At 48.0% G+C, this 16265-nt stretch overlaps 1 protein-coding gene across 1 annotated transcript; it reads left to right on the plus strand.

Annotated features, from left to right (window-relative positions):
- Positions 1–1756: 1756 nt before the first annotated feature.
- Positions 1757–10329, plus strand: LOC121628451 (DELTA-actitoxin-Oor1b-like). Its single transcript, XM_041967472.1, has 3 exons — positions 1757–1915; positions 8639–8724; positions 9029–10329. The coding sequence occupies exons 1-3, from the start codon at positions 1757–1759 to the stop codon at positions 9444–9446; spliced, it is 663 nt and encodes a 220-aa protein (XP_041823406.1). The 3' UTR covers positions 9447–10329.
- Positions 10330–16265: the final 5936 nt, after the last annotated feature.

A 16265-nucleotide genomic window follows, 5' to 3' on the forward strand; every position in this document is an offset into this window, starting at 1 on the left:
AGCTGAGCTTCTACGCAGACGCCAGCTGCAGATGTTACCAAGAAATCTCAGCCTGAAACAGGAAGTAGAACCACCAAGCAGAGCTCGCGTGGTGTCGGTCATCATGTGTCCAGAACTGAAGATCTGAACCAGCTTCAACAAGGAGAAGCTGCAGAGAAACAGGAACATCCAGACGGATACAGAACGGTTGGTCTGATGGGCTGGAAACCAGAACCAGAACCAGCTGGTACATGAGATTCTGCTTCCTGACAAGCAGTCCAGTTCTTCATAATTCAGCTAGAATCCGATGAAAACGATGCGTCATGTGGTCCCTAATAGTCCCATTTATAATAACCGAGAAGGAAAACCTGCAAACCTTCCTGGTTCTGGTCCTGAGGCAGGTTTTCATTAGCTATTTTATGTCATTACAGTCAGTTTTTATAAATGGGACTGATTGGGACAGTTAGTTCACCTGTTCTCTGTTCGTTCACCTGTCCTGTCACCAGGAGACCGAGGCCCCGTACAGGCTCTTGGTAAATGCATTGAGGAGATTAATGACTGGATGTGTCTGAACTTTCTTCAGTTAAACAAAAACTAAACTTAGGTGATGGTTTTTGGAGCCAAAGAGAAACGATTAAAGGTCACCACAGAGCTTCAATCTATACACCTAAAAACCACCAACCAGGCCAGAAATCTGGGTGTAGTGATGGACTCAGACCTAAAAACCACCAACCAGACCAGAAATCTGGGTGTAGTGATGGACTCAGACCTAAACTTTGAGAACCACATTAAGGGAACCACAAAGTCAGCCTACTATCAGCTTAAGAACATATCAAGGGTAAAAGGTGTGATGTCTCAGCAGGACCTGGAAAAACTAGTCCAGCTTCCATCTTTAGTCGGCTTGATTATTGTAACAGTGTTTTTACAGGTTCTACCTAAAACATCAGTCAGACACCTGCAGCTGATCCAGAACTCTGCTGCTCCAGTCCTCACTAAGACCAAGAAAGTGGACCACATCAGTCCAGCTCTGAGGTCTTTACACTGGCTGCTGGTCTGTCAGAGGATAGACTTTAAAGTTCTGCTGCAGGTCTAGAAAGCTCTGAATGGTTTAGGACCAACATACATCAGAGACCTCTTGACCTACCAGAACCCTCAGGTCATCTGGATCCAGGTTCTTATCAGTTCCAGAGTCAGAACCAGACATGGAGAAGCTGCATTCAGCTTCTATGCTCCACATGTCTGGAACAAACTCCCAGAAAGCCTCAGATCAGCTGAAACACTCAGTTTATTTAGATCCAGGTTAAAGACCCACCTGTTCTCTGCTGCATGGACTAGTTTTTATTTACAGTCCAGATCTGGATCTGGTTCTTTAAGCTGGAATCATGTTTTAATATTGTCTTCCCCCACACTGGAACTTTATATCTTGAACTTTATCTATTTTATTTTAGCATCTTTGTTCTGCTTTTATTTCATTAATTGCATTTCTTTTAATATTTGTTGTTGTTGTTTTTTTATTTAATTTTTTTATTAATGCACCTTTTTTGCTTTCTGCACCTGCTGAAATGTTTTATGTAAAGCACTTTGAATTGTCTGTACAAATAAATTTGCCTTGCCTCTGTTAGGTTACTGTTCTCTGTAAACCAGACCAACTCCTGCTATAATCCAGAACCTGCTGCAGGACTTCAGTAAACCACCAGCAGGTTCTTTCCGAGCTTCATATGAACCGGTTCTGTCCTGTTCTGGTTCAGAGTGAACCAGCTTTCAGGATGCTGACAGGATGTGGTCCTGCAGTAAGTTTCGATTCCTGCTGCCTAATGACTGGTACAGATTTCTGCAGGAAGCCCAACCCACACATTTGCCTGAAGCATTCAGTCTCTGCTGGTTCCAGCTCACAAAGACCCGAAGAGGCTGCTTTTCTCTCAGGAGGTCCAAATCTGTAAGTAACTCAGAGGCAAGCAGGTTAGATCCAGCACATTGAACTGACTCTAGTTAGCAGAGGGCTAGCTGCTGGTGTGGAGCGGATCCTAAGAGGGTCTACGGGGGAAACCTCAGGAGAACAGACAAAGCAGGGTAACAACAGAACCCCTCGGAGAAGCTGTGGGGGGTGAGAACCGAAGGTTCCTTCCCCTCTTCCACACGCCCAGCTGATCGGGTTCCTCTGCAAATCAATACACGTGTTTAACATGGAAGCAGATGGTTCCTGTGGGAAACTTACAAATATAATTCCTGTTTTCTTTTGTGTGATGAAGTTTGTATTTATAGAGAAACGGAGGTGAAGACAGGAAGTGGAAAGTTCTACCAGAACAGAGGAGGAGCAAAGAAAAACAGAAGGAAACAGAGCGGTTAATACGTAGCTTTAAAAATGTCACAAAGAGTGAAAGAAAAGAAAAAAATGTTTAACACAGTCTTGATGGCGTGTCTGGGTGCTTGTGCATTGTTGGCTGGGCTGGTGTGTGTGTGTGGAGGCAACCAGACCACAGGGTAAATAATCTTTCTGTCTGGGTTAAACCACTTCCAGTAGTTCGGGCATGGGCGTTGACCCGGGTACGAACACGTTTCTAAACCCGAACCCAGCTCTTTTCTACCTGCCATAAGTCTCCAACCCACGATCCTGCCGGTATTAGATGTTTCCCTGCTGATTTATAATCTCTGAGAAGCACAAGTCTGCTCTTGAGCCATGATTTGAGTCCAGTGTGTTGCAGGGATGTGTGGAGGGTCTGCAGGAGGAGGGCCTTTAGACCGGACTTGTTCTAACCCATTTAACCGCTGTAGGTCAGGACTCCGGTCTTTTCACGTTTCTAGCCTCCATTCTGCATCTTTTCACATTCAGGATGATTTCTTATAGAAAGGATTTCTCCTGAAGAACATTATTTATGCTCAGATGGGTTAACGAACTTCACTCCTAATCAAAATAGTAGATATGGAATTATTGAACTTATTTTAACTCTTTAATTGCATGATGTCAATGTTTTTATAAAAGTAAATAAAATGAGTTATTTTCCATATAATATGTTAGATGGATGAGGATTTTATTTAAAGATCAAAGTAAATTGTTTTAATAATACACATATAAATGTTTCCTATATGTACATATATTTAGCATGTGCAGCGTAAGGATACGTCACTGCAGTGTGATGGGCAGCAGGTGACAGAGTTAGACCAGGTGTGTGTGCAGCAGGTGACAGAGTTAGACCAGGTGTGTGTGCAGCAGGTGACAGAGTTAGACCAGGTGTGTGATGCGGCTCTGACAGGTAGAGGAGGTGTAAAGTGTGACTGCAGCAGGTGAGTCTGAAGCTGCTCTTGTCCAGTGGTGTGTGGAGCGCTGAGAGGGATCGTTCATGGCTGCCAGCAGCTTTACCAGCATCCTCTCCTCCACCACCTCCTCCATGATGATCAGTTTACAGCCAGCAGCAGACTGGGCCTTCCTGATGAGCCTGTCCAGTCTGCTGGCCTTTGCCTCGATGCCAGCACCCCAGAACACGGCAGCAGAGAAGATGTTCACCACAACAGACGGATAAAACATCTGCAGCATCTGGTTGCAGACATGAAGCGACCTGAGCCTCCTCAAGAAGTAAAGCCGGCTCTGGCCTCCTTGTAAACGGCCTCTGTGTTGGTGGACCAGTCCAGTTTAGTGTCCAGTGTTACACCCAGGTACTCATATGAGTCCATGAGATCCAAGTCCGTCCCCCCGATGCAGACAGGAGAGGACAGGGTTCTTCCTGAAGGCCATCACCATCAGCTTCGTCTTCGCCACGATCAGCTGCAGGAGGTTCTCTCTGCACCACTTCACAAAGCGGTCTACCAGGTCCCTGTACTCAGCCTCCCTCCCTCCACACACCCCACAATGGCCGAGTCATCATAGAGTTTCTGTAGATGACGACTCCGTGCAGAACATGAAGTCTGACGTGGTGAAGAGGACGGGAGACAGCACAGAACCCTGGGGGTTACTGATCAGATGACCAGAAACAAACTGTGGTTCACCCACCAGATAGACCTCGACCCGAGCCACAAGGGGAGCGCTCACCCGCATGTTCTCCAGTCTGGCCTTCGGCAGGTTGAGCCGGATGGTGCTGAAGGCGCTGGAGAAGTCCAAGAACATGACGCAAACTGAGGTGTCGGTCTGTCCAGGGAGGAGTTAGCCTTCTGCAGCAGGTGGATGATTGCATCATCAACCCCGACATGAGGCTGATAGACGAACTGCAGGGGGTCTGACAATGGACGCACCAGCGGTCTGAGGTGTACCAGGACCCGTTTCTCCATGACCTTCATGAAGTGGGAGGTCAGTACCACTGGCCTGTAATCCTCCAGCAGGATGTCCTCTTTTGCACACTGGGACCAGGCAGGATGTTTCCAGAACACTGGCCCTGTCTGAAGGTGGAGGCTCAGGTTGAAGAGGTTCTGGAGAACTCCACACAGCTGGCTGGATCAGGCCTTCAACACGTGAGGGCTGATGCGGTCCGGTCCCATAGCTTTCCTCTGTCTGAGCCTCTGTGGTCCAGCGTTGCTGCTCTTACATTTGTGGACAACAAGTCCCGTTCGCTCTCATCTTGATAGCCTGGGAGTAAAAGTGGTGTATCTGCAGGAAACCCATTTAAAAAAGTCGGATCATACAAAGATACGCAGACGTTGGGAAGCACGATCGTATCTCTCTCTCTTCAGTAGTAGGTCGAGAGGCACAGCTGTTCTGGTTCATAAATCCCATCATGGCAGACCCCCAGGTTGTTACCTGTTACGTATGGACTCCACGGAGACAAGGGCAGGTTAACTATACTTTATTATAAAGACAGAACACAAGGGAGAGGTCTTACATGAACCGAAGGAGACGGTTGGAGGGACAGGAACCAGGAAAGGAGAAGGGGTGAGTCCATGAAGTATTCAGGTTTAAGGTCCGACAGGGAGTGACTGTGGTGCTGGTGTATTTAAGGACTGGTGAGTCAATGGGGAACAGGTGTGACAGGTTGGGTTGATTGGAGAGCTGGGATCAGGGACAGGTGTGGAGGATCAGGGGAGTGCTGGAGGAGTGGCAGGACAGACTGTGACATTACCTAGTAGTACGCTACATAGTTGTTATCGGTCTTATTGGTAACATTCCTGATATTAGCTAACCTTTATGCACCCAGTTGGGACAATGAAAAGTTTTTTTCTGATTTGCTATTACCTAATTTAGACTCCCACTTCTTAATTCTAGGTGGCGATTTCAACTGTTGCCTCGATCCAGTGTTGGACCGGTCCTCATCTAAGCCCTCCAAACTATCTAAATCTGCCGGTGTGATTAATTCTTTTCTTAAAGACTGCGCTCTTTTAGATCTGTGGTGAAGCATGAACCCCACTGCTTGGACCGACTCCTTTTTTTCAGGTTCATGAGACATTTTCCCAGATTGATTATTTTCTAGTTGATAATAGATTATTTTCTTTAGCTGAAGCATGTCTTTCCAACGCTGTAGTCATATCAGACCACTCCCCTCTCACAGCCTCTTTTAGGTTTGTGTACAGTACTCCTGGATCTCGCTGGAGACTTGGTTCTATTGCATTGTCCCAGAAGGAGTTTATGCACTTTGTAGCTGAGTAAATAGAATTCTTTGTTGAGGTTAATTCCTCTCCGGACACCTCCTGTATGGAAACAATTCTGTACCTTATTTCAATTTAAAATGGATTAACAGAAATGCTTTTTCATTTTCAGAATATAGCTGCATTTTTTTACTCATAAATAAAATTAATAATAAATAATACAAACTGCATTTTTATTTTCTTCTCCAATAATCTATCATGATTCAGATCCTACCACTCCAGAACTCATTATGTCATTGGATGCTGAAAAAGCTTCCAATAGGCTGGACTGGAGAATTTGTTTTATGTATTGGATTAGACTGTTATATAATGCACCTGTAGCATCAGTCTCTAGCAATGGGGTGAACTCTGAGTATTTTATGATCTCTCGTGGAGCGAGGCAAGGCTGCCCTATCAAGTTACTTTCTGCACTGGCCATAGAGCCTTTAGCCATAGCCATCAGGCAGGATACTATACTGACTGGCTTACTCAGAGAGGGGATAGAGCAAAGAATTTCGTTATATGCGGATGACGCAATACTGTATGTTTCACACCCAGACGTTTCTATACCCAGGGTCCTCTCCATCCTTGAGAATTTCAGTGAAATCTCTGGGTACAGGATAAACCTTCAGAAAAGTGAGATATTTCCTATTAATTCCCTGGCCTGCTCTTACTCTTTCCACTTATTTCCCTTTAGGGTTACTTTTGATCAGTTTACATATTTAGGGGTGCAAATTACAAATAGTATAGAGAGGCTTTTCAAAATTTAATCCACTAGTAACTAAGAACAGGATCTTGAACAGTGGATGCCTCTTCATTTGTCACCTGCCGGTAGAAGAAATGCTATTAAATCTCATATCCAGATTCACTTGAAATAATAAAAGTCCACGATTGAGCAGAGCTGATTTTCAATATTCAAAGGTGCTGGGCGGTATGGCTCTGACCAATTTTTAGATGTACTATGTATTGTTGGGCCGCTAATATCTGACCTACACTCCATCGGCTGCATGAGGATCCAGGTGCCGATGCCCCCTCGTGGTGCATACTTGAAGCTAGATCACGTGCTGCATCCTAACTGTCAGCATTAACCTGTGCACATCTAACCTCAGAGACCGCACCATATACAAGGAATATTTTAGTCAGAACTATACTTAGAATAAGGAGCAGGTCCATCAGCATTATGGATGGCACAGTTTTTCATTGAAATCCCCAATACATGCAAATCATATGCCCCCCCCCCCTAACCCTTTCTTTTTATGCTTACAACTGCGTGATTTCATCTGTAAACAGCTGCCCCATTTTCCAGAATCTCCCCCAAGCTCTGATGCTGATTCCTACTGGCCTACTGGCGCCTGTCCAGTCGTTTAAAGGTATAATATTTAATCTGTACAGTGCGCTTTCATCTAAAACACCCTGTCCCTTGCCACTATTAAACACAGATGGGAGCAGGATTTAGGTGAGAACATATGTGATGACACTTGGGATGCAATAATAAAAAGAGTCCATACCTCCTCCATTTACGCGAGGCATGGACTAATGCAATGTAAAATACTGCACCGGACTCACTGGACCAAAGAAAAGTTATCTGAGAGATTTCCAGATATAAATCCTGCCTGCAGTCGTTGTAAAATGACCCCCTCCTCATATTTTCTGCAGTGATGCGGACTCTGCATCGGTCTGTCGTGGTGAAGAAGGAGCTGAGCCAAAAGGCAAAGCTCTCGATTTACTGGTCGATCTACGTTCCTACCCTCACCTATGGTCACAAGCTGTGGGTAGTGACCGAAAGAACAAGATCGCGAATACAAGCAACTGAAATGAGTTTTCTCCGCAGGGTGGCCGGGCTCTCCCTTAGAGATAGGGTGAGAAGCTTTGTGATCTGGGAGGGGCTCAGAGTAGAGCTGCTGCTCCTCCATATCGAGAGGAGCCAGATGAGGAGGCTCGGGCATCTGGTTAGGATGCCTCCTGGACGCCTCCCTGGTGGCCTGGGAACACCTTGGGATCCTCCCCGGGTGAGCTGGTGAATGTGGCCGGGGAGAGGGAAGTCTGGGCTTACCCCCTTAAGCAGCTGCCACCGCGACCCGACCCCAGATAAGCAGAAGAAAATGAATGGATTACTAAAGCACTGTTCAAGGCACCCAAAGCATTTTACAGTGATTCCATCAATTATTCATTTTCTGTACTGCTTAGTCTAGTTGAGGGTTGCAGGAAAGCTGGAGTCTATCCCAGCAATTAGTAGGCGAGAGGCAGGTACACCTGGACAGGTCACCAGTCCATCGCAGAAACATTACGTTGAAGTCATTAGGCAGACGTTTTCATCCAAAGAAACTTACAGCGGTAAGGCAGTAGAGTTAAGGGTCTTGCCCAAGGACCCAACTGGAAGGTGTTAATGTTCGTCCCTTGGGGGAATCGAACTGTCCTGCATAGGAGATGGATGCTCTGGAACTGAGGTGTCCAACCACTAAACAACAGAGAGAAACATGGCAACCAATCCATGCCAACGGGCTCTCCAACCACTGAACATTCATACACCAGCGATGCCAACACTAGAGGCAAAAACGGTGAAGTCTTGCCCAAAGACACAATGCCGGATTGACTGGCAGAGCAGGATTCAATCCGCCAATCTTCTGGTAATTGGACGACCTACTCCACCCCCTGGGAGAAGAGGTGGGAGGAGAGGCGGGTAGAGGGGATGGAGGAAACGCGGGTGGAGACTTGATTGGAGGCGGGTAAAAACTTTAACATGTTTTAAATACAATAAGAAAAATAATGATGTAACATTAGTATTTCCACTAGTGTCTCCAGTTTCCTCATCAGACATAAATGTCCATCATAAGTCCCACAACTCAGGGACTCTGTGGGACTCGACTGTCTACCACTGTCAGAAGCCAACCTCTTCCCTTGACTTCAGGTGTCCAAACCCAGGTTCTGCCACAAACTGTGGACCCTGGGGAATACTGGTCCTTATTAAACCCTGATGATGGAGGTCCAGGTAAAAGCCCTGACAGAACCGGGCCTCATTTCTAAGTCCATGTAGAACCTGTTGAGACCCACTTCCAAACCCTCTGGATGAATGTGAAGATTCTGGTTTTGACCTCATCTCTGATTCCTGCAGGTTTCGGACATGAATCCACGAACTCACCGCCAGTGTTCAGTCCAGATCCAGAACAAGAGCTCCATGTACACGATGTCTGAGCCGCGGTGAGTCCACGCACACACAAACCTGGTTCTGATGCTCATACAGGATTAGATCCAGCAGTTAAAGAATGGTTACTCTTCTTGTTCTACACATCTATTTTCTTTGTGTACGGTTGTGTGTTGACTGGGAGGTTCTGGGTCTGCACTCAGCTGGTTCCAGAACTGAGTAGTATCACGCTTATTGAGGTGGAATTGGTGCTGATCCAATATGCCATCCTCCGTCTGCAGACTGGCTCACCCATCTCCACTGTGGCTCCAGGGGTTCTGTCAGTATGGTTCTGAGTCCAGTTCTCTCTCCTCTGTCTAGCATCCATCTTGTCAGTGGATTCTGTGATTCCCCTCTGCCTCCAACGCTTGGCCCATCTGAGTCCGGAAGTGCCCTCTTCATCAAGACACGGGACTCGGCCCGTGGGTCGGTTGGTGTTTTCACCTATGACCTCCTCCGGGGATCCAACAGGCAGCTTGCGGGCCGGATGGCTGTGATGTTCTCCGTCCCTTATGACTTCCTCTTGTACTCCAACTGGTACGGGGTGGGGGAGTTCGATGGGAGCAAGCGCTGCAGCAAAGAGCTGTTCAACCACATGTACGAGGGCCTGGAGATAGGCTTCACCCGGGGCAAGGCCAAAGGCCCCAGCCTGACCCACCGAGGAGACTGGGTGACCCTGCGGGCCAGCATGTCTGACAGCTACCAGCCAGTTCTGAAGGTGGAGGTCAGCGACAACTGAACTTGCTGCAGCTTCTTCTGCTGGTCTTCATCCCAGTTCTCCCGGTGACAGCAGGCTCAGACTGAGGGTGTTGCAATGGTAACAGAGACATTTCATTCTGAGGACACAAAAATTGAAAAAGATTTAGGGCCATCATGTCCAAAATGTCCACAATGTCCATGCTGTCAAACATGTCCAAAATATCTACTATGTCCAGTTTATTCACCATGTCCCTCATATGCACCATGTCCACCATATCCACCATGTCCACCATATTCACCATGTCCCTCATATACACCATGTCCACCATATGCACCATGTCCACCATATGCACCATGTCCACCATATACACCATGTCCCTCATATTCACCATGTCCACCATATCCACCATGTCCACCATATCCACCATGTCCCTCATATACACCATGGCCACCATATGCACCATGTCCCTCATATACACCATGTCCACCATATCTACCATGTCCCTCATATACACCATGTCCACCATATCCACCATGTCCCTCATATACACCATGTCCACCATGTGAAAAATGCTCATGGTGTTCACTGAGCTTAGTCCCAGTGCTGGCCAAGTAAAATACAATTTTCAGTTTTTGTCCAACTTCCTGACCAGTCCAAAGTAAACCACCACAAATGTCCAAAACTCTAGAAAGTTTCTGGACAGGAAAGATGTATATTAGAGTTTGTCCAGTTCAATTCATTTCAATTCAATTCCAGTCAGTCTGACCTAGTTTAACCCAAGGAAGTTTCTCTTTCTTATGTTTCATGCATACATTTGCAGCTTCTTGTCTTGGAGGACATGTCTCTGATGAAAGGACATGTCCATGCTAACCTGCTGTAAACATCTGTATATTCTCAATAATAAACTCCTCTTGCTGATGGACATTTCTGTGTTTCTGAGACAAAAACTACATTCCGGTCATCATGTGGACAGGCCACATGTACCTTCTCCGTTCCACTTATAGAAGAACCAGAACTTTCACGTTACAGAGTTTACTGCTGATGTTCCAGAAAAAATCTGACTGAATGTCACAAAAAGAACAGGGGGTCTCGTTAATAACTGTGGCGTACAAAATGAGGCCTGAAAGGGGCATAAGTTGTGATCTATGAGGTAAGGGGAAAACAAGCACCTGCACTAAACTCTGGGCCAGGTGTACGGACGTTCTGGAGAAGATGCAGGTGGTGAACTGCTGCCAGACTTCATCAAGCTCCTCTCACTCAACACCAGACATCAGTTCTAGATCCACGTTATCATCCAGAACAGCAATGGTATCTGTACTGCAACTTGTAGTGAGCCAGAACTGTTCCAGAAACTAATTTCAAAGTAAGGGGCCGGACTGGCAACAGAGCTCCACAGTTGAGACAGTCCCGTTGTGGAGCTCCATGCTGGAGACAGTCCCGGTGGGGAGCTACATTTTAGAGACAGTCCCAGTGTGAAGCTCCATGGTGAAGACAGTCCCAGTGTGGAGCGCCACGGTAGAGACAGTCCCAGGTGGAGACAGTCCCGGTGTGGAGCTACACAGTGGAGACAGTCCTGGTGTGGAGCTCCACGGTAGAGACAGTCCCGGTGTGGAGCTCCAAGGTGGAGACAGTCCTGGTGTGGAGCTCCACGGTGGAGACAGTCCCGGTGTGGAGCTCCACGGTGGAGACAGTCCCGTTGTGGAGCTCCATGGTGGAGACAGTCCTGGTGGGGAGCTACATTTTAGAGACAGTCCCAGTGTGAAGCTCCATAGTGAAGACAGTCCCAGTGTGGAGCGCCACGGTGGAGACAGTCCCAGGTGGAGACAGTCCCGGTGTGGAGCTCCACGGTGGAGACAGTCCCGGTGTGGAGCTCCATGCTGGAGACAGTCCCGTTGTGGAGCTCCATGGTGGAGACAGTCCTGGTGGGGAGCTACATTTTAGAGACAGTCCCAGTCTGGAGCTCCAAGGTGGAGACAGTCCCGGTGTGGAGCTCCAAGGTGGAGACAGTCCTGGTGTGGAGCTCCACGGTAGAGACAGTCCCGGTGTGGAGCTCCAAGGTGGAGACAGTCCTGGTGTGGAGCTCCACGGTGGAGACAGTCCCGGTGTGGAGCTCCACGGTGGAGACAGTCCCGGTGTGGAGCTCCATGCTGGAGACAGTCCCGGTGGGGAGCTACATTTTAGAGACAGTCCCAGTGTGAAGCTCCATAGTGAAGACAGTCCCAGTGTGGAGCGCCACAGTGGAGACAGTCCCAGGTGGAGACAGTCCCGGTGTGGAGCTCCACGGTGGAGACAGTCCCGGTGTGGAGCTCCATGCTGGAGACAGTCCCGGTGGGGAGCTACATTTTAGAGACAGTCCCAGTGTGAAGCTCCATAGTGAAGACAGTCCCAGTCTGGAGCTCCAAGGTGGAGACAGTCCCGGTGTGGAGCTCCAAGGTGGAGACAGTCCCAGTGTGAAGCTCCATGGTGGAGACAGTCCCAGTCTGGAGCTCCAAGGTGGAGACAGTCCCGGTGTGGAGCTCCAAGGTGGAGACAGTCCCGGTGTGGAGCTCCACGGTGGAGACAGTCCCGGTGTGGAGCTCCACGGTGGAGACAGTCCCGTTGTGGAGCTCCATGGTGGAGACAGTCCTGGTGGGGAGCTACATTTTAGAGACAGTCCCAGTGTGAAGCTCCATAGTGAAGACAGTCCCAGTGTGGAGCGCCACGGTGGAGACAGTCCCAGGTGGAGACAGTCCCGGTGTGGAGCTCCACGGTGGAGACAGTCCCGGTGTGGAGCTCCATGCTGGAGACAGTCCCGTTGTGGAGCTCCATGGTGGAGACAGTCCTGGTGGGGAGCTCCAAGGTGGAGACAGTCCCGGTGTGGAGCTCCAAGGTGGAGACAGTCCCGGTGTGGAGCTCCACGGTGGAGACAGTCCCGGTGTGGAGCTCCATGCTGGAGACAGTCCCGGTGGGGAGCTACATTTTAGAGACAGTCCCAGTGTGGAGCTCCATAGTGAAGACAGTCCCAGTGTGGAGCGCCACGGTGGAGACAGTCCCAGGTGGAGACAGTCCCGGTGTGGAGCTACACGGTGGAGACAGTCCCAGTGTGGAGCTCTATGGTGGAGACAGTCCCGTTGTGGAGCTCCATGGTGGAGACAGTCCCGGTGGGGAGCTACATTTTAGAGACAGTCCCAGTGTGAAGCTCCATGGTGGAGACAGTCCCAGTCTGGAGCTCCAAGGTGGAGACAGTCCTGGTGTGGAGCTCCAAGGTGGAGACAGTCCTGGTGTGGAGCTCCAAGTTGGAGACAGTCCTTCGTGTGGAGCTCCAAGGTGGAGACAGTCCTGGTGTGGAGCTCCAAGGTGGAGACAGTCCCGGTGTGGAGCTCCAAGGTGGAGACAGTCCCGGTGTGGAGCTCCAAGGTGGAGACAGTCCTGGTGTGGAGCTCCATGCTGGAGACAGTCCCGGTGGGGAGCTACATTTTAGAGACAGTCCCAGTGTGAAGCTCCATAGTGAAGACAGTCCCAGTGTGGAGCGCCACGGTGGAGACAGTCCCAGGTGGAGACAGTCCCGGTGTGGAGCTACACGGTGGAGACAGTCCCAGTGTGGAGCTCTATGGTGGAGACAGTCCCGTTGTGGAGCTCCATGGTGGAGACAGTCCCGGTGGGGAGCTACATTTTAGAGACAGTCCCAGTGTGAAGCTCCATGGTGGAGACAGTCCCAGTCTGGAGCTCCAACGTGGAGACAGTCCTGGTGTGGAGCTCCAAGGTGGAGACAGTCCTGGTGTGGAGCTCCACGGTGGAGACAGTCCTGGTGTGGAGCTCCAAGTTGGAGACAGTCCTTCGTGTGGAGCTCCAAGGTGGAGACAGTCCTGGTGTGGAGCTCCAAGGTGGAGACAGTCCCGGTGTGGAGCTCCAAGGTGGAGACAGTCCTGGTGTGGAGCTCCACGGTGGAGACAGTCCCGGTGTGGAGCTCCACGGTGGAGACAGTCCCGGTGTGGAGCTCCATGGTGGAGACCATCCGGATTCTGAAATCCACGGTGGACACTGTGGAGTGCCTGTCTTTGCTTTAAGAGACAGCTATGGCTCTACTGAATTTTTATTTTTAGGAGTGAAGCAAGCGGGTGTCCTTGTCAGGACGCCATAACCTTAGTTCTGCCGAGGAGAGGAAGCTTTACCCTTCGTGTTTCAGTGTTTAAAAGGAAAGCCTTCCTGCTTCTCCGTTCGTCTGTCTCGGTCCCTTTAAGTATATACATGAGACATGATAAGTTCAAATCTTGTTTGGGGGTTAATTTTAGGAACTTGGGGCTCTCCTCATTACGTTTCATTGCAGAGGAGCAAACCCTTAGAGGAAAAGAAAGATTAGAGGTATTTGAGGGGAAACTGCCTGTAGGCACATCCAACTTTCTTAAAAATTCACAGTAGGCATATGTCTGGCCTCACCCGAATTTTAAAATATACGTCTGGCCTCACCCGAATTTTAAAATATACGTCTGGCCTCACCCGAATTTTAAAATACACGTCTGGCCTCACCCGAATTTTAAAATTCCCAGAGAGAATACTACAAACTGATCATACCAGGGGAATGTCTGATAGCTGGAGGAGCAGGATGGAGAGCAGAGCTCTTCATCTGGTGTCACAGTCTGTCCAGCCGCTCCTCCAGCACTTCCCTGATCCTCCACACCTGTCCCTGATCCTCCACACCTGTCCCTGATCCTCCACACCTGTCCCTGATCCCAACTCTCCAATCAACCTAACCTGTCACACCTGTCCCCCATTGACTCACCAGTCCTTATATACACCAGCACCACAGTCCCTGTCGGACCTTAAACCTGCATACATTCTTCATGGACTCACCTTCTCCGTTCCTGGTTCCTGTCTCTTCTTCAATCCTGTCTGAGTAAGCCCTTTACTTTGTGTTCCATCTGTATAATAAAGATAGTCTCTGTGAGTCCATACGTAACATCTGGGGGTCACTCCGCTTTGGTTCTGAGGAGGTTGGTGGTCAGCAGAGTTCTAAAACTACGAGCAGAGGAAATTAGGATTGAGAACTCTTTGATAAAAGAGGTTGTTTAGTTACTGAAGGAGTTCTCTAGATGATCAACTGTTAGGGTTCTGTTATGGTTCCTGGGTTTTTGGGTGTTTCATGGTTTATTAGATTCTGATTATGGTTTGGGTTTCTGGGTTTTTGTCATGTCCAGTTCTGTTTTCCCTCATGTGCTCTGGTTTCTGTTCCTAGCTCGTTACTCCACCTGGTTTGATTCCTCATTCACGTCACCTGCGCCTAATTACTCCCTCTGTCTATCAGTCCTGATGGTTTTCAGCTTTGCCTTGTCAGATCCTTGTGTGTGTGGTTCATGCACCTGTACTGTGTGTTTCCGGCTCCTGAGTTCGAGTTAATGAACTCATTTACCTGCACCGACCTGTCTCCTGCCTTGACTGCCTGCAAGTGGGTCTGCACCTCCAACAACACACGCGTAACATCAACAGAGTAATAGTAGAGCCACTGTATGAGAAACAAAGACAGAGGAGGTCCCTACAGCTGCATGCAGGCTAGCTTATTATGGGTTATAATGCTTCATTTGCTGTTTAATCATAGGATTTCAGAAGTTTGCAAAGAAATAATGCAGCCTTAAGGGGGAAGAAAATAAAGTAATAAACAAATAGAAGTCTGAAAACGAAAGCTGCTGGCTATAAGACTTGTTCGATTTCTTAATGTGTGGGGGATTTAATGGCCAGACTGAAGGTTTTTAGAATAAAGAAGCTGATTTTTAATTGGTAATCTATCAATAAAGCAGATAAAAGAAGACAATAGTATGATAAGGATGAGGAGTGTGTTATTAGCAGATACTTCGTCTATATAGGCCAACTTACAGCACATGAATGAGGGGATAGCTTAAATAAATGGTTGAATGAAGGAAACGATGGAGAGCTTTACAGCAAGCAGATGAATGACTGATGCTGCGTTTATTAAGCTCGTCAGCACCAAGCATGAAGAGAAATGCTGCACATTAACATGATGTCGTACAGTTTGTATGTGGTCAGCTGGAGTTTTAAGGAGACGTGAAGATGATCATGATCTTCATGTTTTATTCACAAGAAGATAAAAGAGAAGAAGAGGAATTCTTGGAAAAAGGGTTATGTTGTTGGTGAGGAAGACTTAGTGAATCCGTCTTGTATTAAAGTCTTTGTTTCTACTTTTGCTTGTTAATTCTGATGAGTGAGAGCTGGAGGAGCAGGAGGAGCAGGAGCTGGAGGAGGAGGTTGACTGATGGATCCTTCATCTGTCCATCATGATGCTGAAACTCTGCAGCAGCTGGATCCAGTCTGATCAAGGCCAGTGAGACCCTGCGTGTCAGGAGCACATCCACTGAGATCCAGAGGTTTGTCCGACCAGGGAGGAGCTGACTGGTCTGGTCTGGGAAGCAGGACCAGGAGAGGTTCTACCGACCACGTAGCGCTTCGGGTGGATGAGAGGCTCCTAATATGACACACCTGAAGAAGGATAAGTACAAGAGGAGAAAAGTTCCTCCAGACTTCTAGAGAGGGAAGTCTGGAGAAATAAAAGACGTAGAACAACATGGACACAAAGTAAAATAAAATTAAGAAATAGAAGAAAAAAGTCAACAGGAGGATAAATAAAAGAAAGAGAGAAATAAAGGCTGAGGAAGATTCTAGCAGCAGTTTTATTCAACTAGAAGCACTAGATTCTAAATCACTAACGGTTAGTTTGCTATCAGAGCTAAATTAATGATGGAAACAAAACATTTTCTAACGTGAGGAGTGAATGACTGGATGATGAAGAAATAAAGGATGATCATATCATCTAGTGTGTGTGTGTTAAACTACATTAAATCTAGTGTGTGTGTTAAACTACATTAAATC

The sequence above is a fragment of the Melanotaenia boesemani genome, chromosome 2 (assembly GCF_017639745.1).
Source record: "Melanotaenia boesemani isolate fMelBoe1 chromosome 2, fMelBoe1.pri, whole genome shotgun sequence".
Lineage (NCBI taxonomy): Eukaryota > Metazoa > Chordata > Actinopteri > Atheriniformes > Melanotaeniidae > Melanotaenia > Melanotaenia boesemani.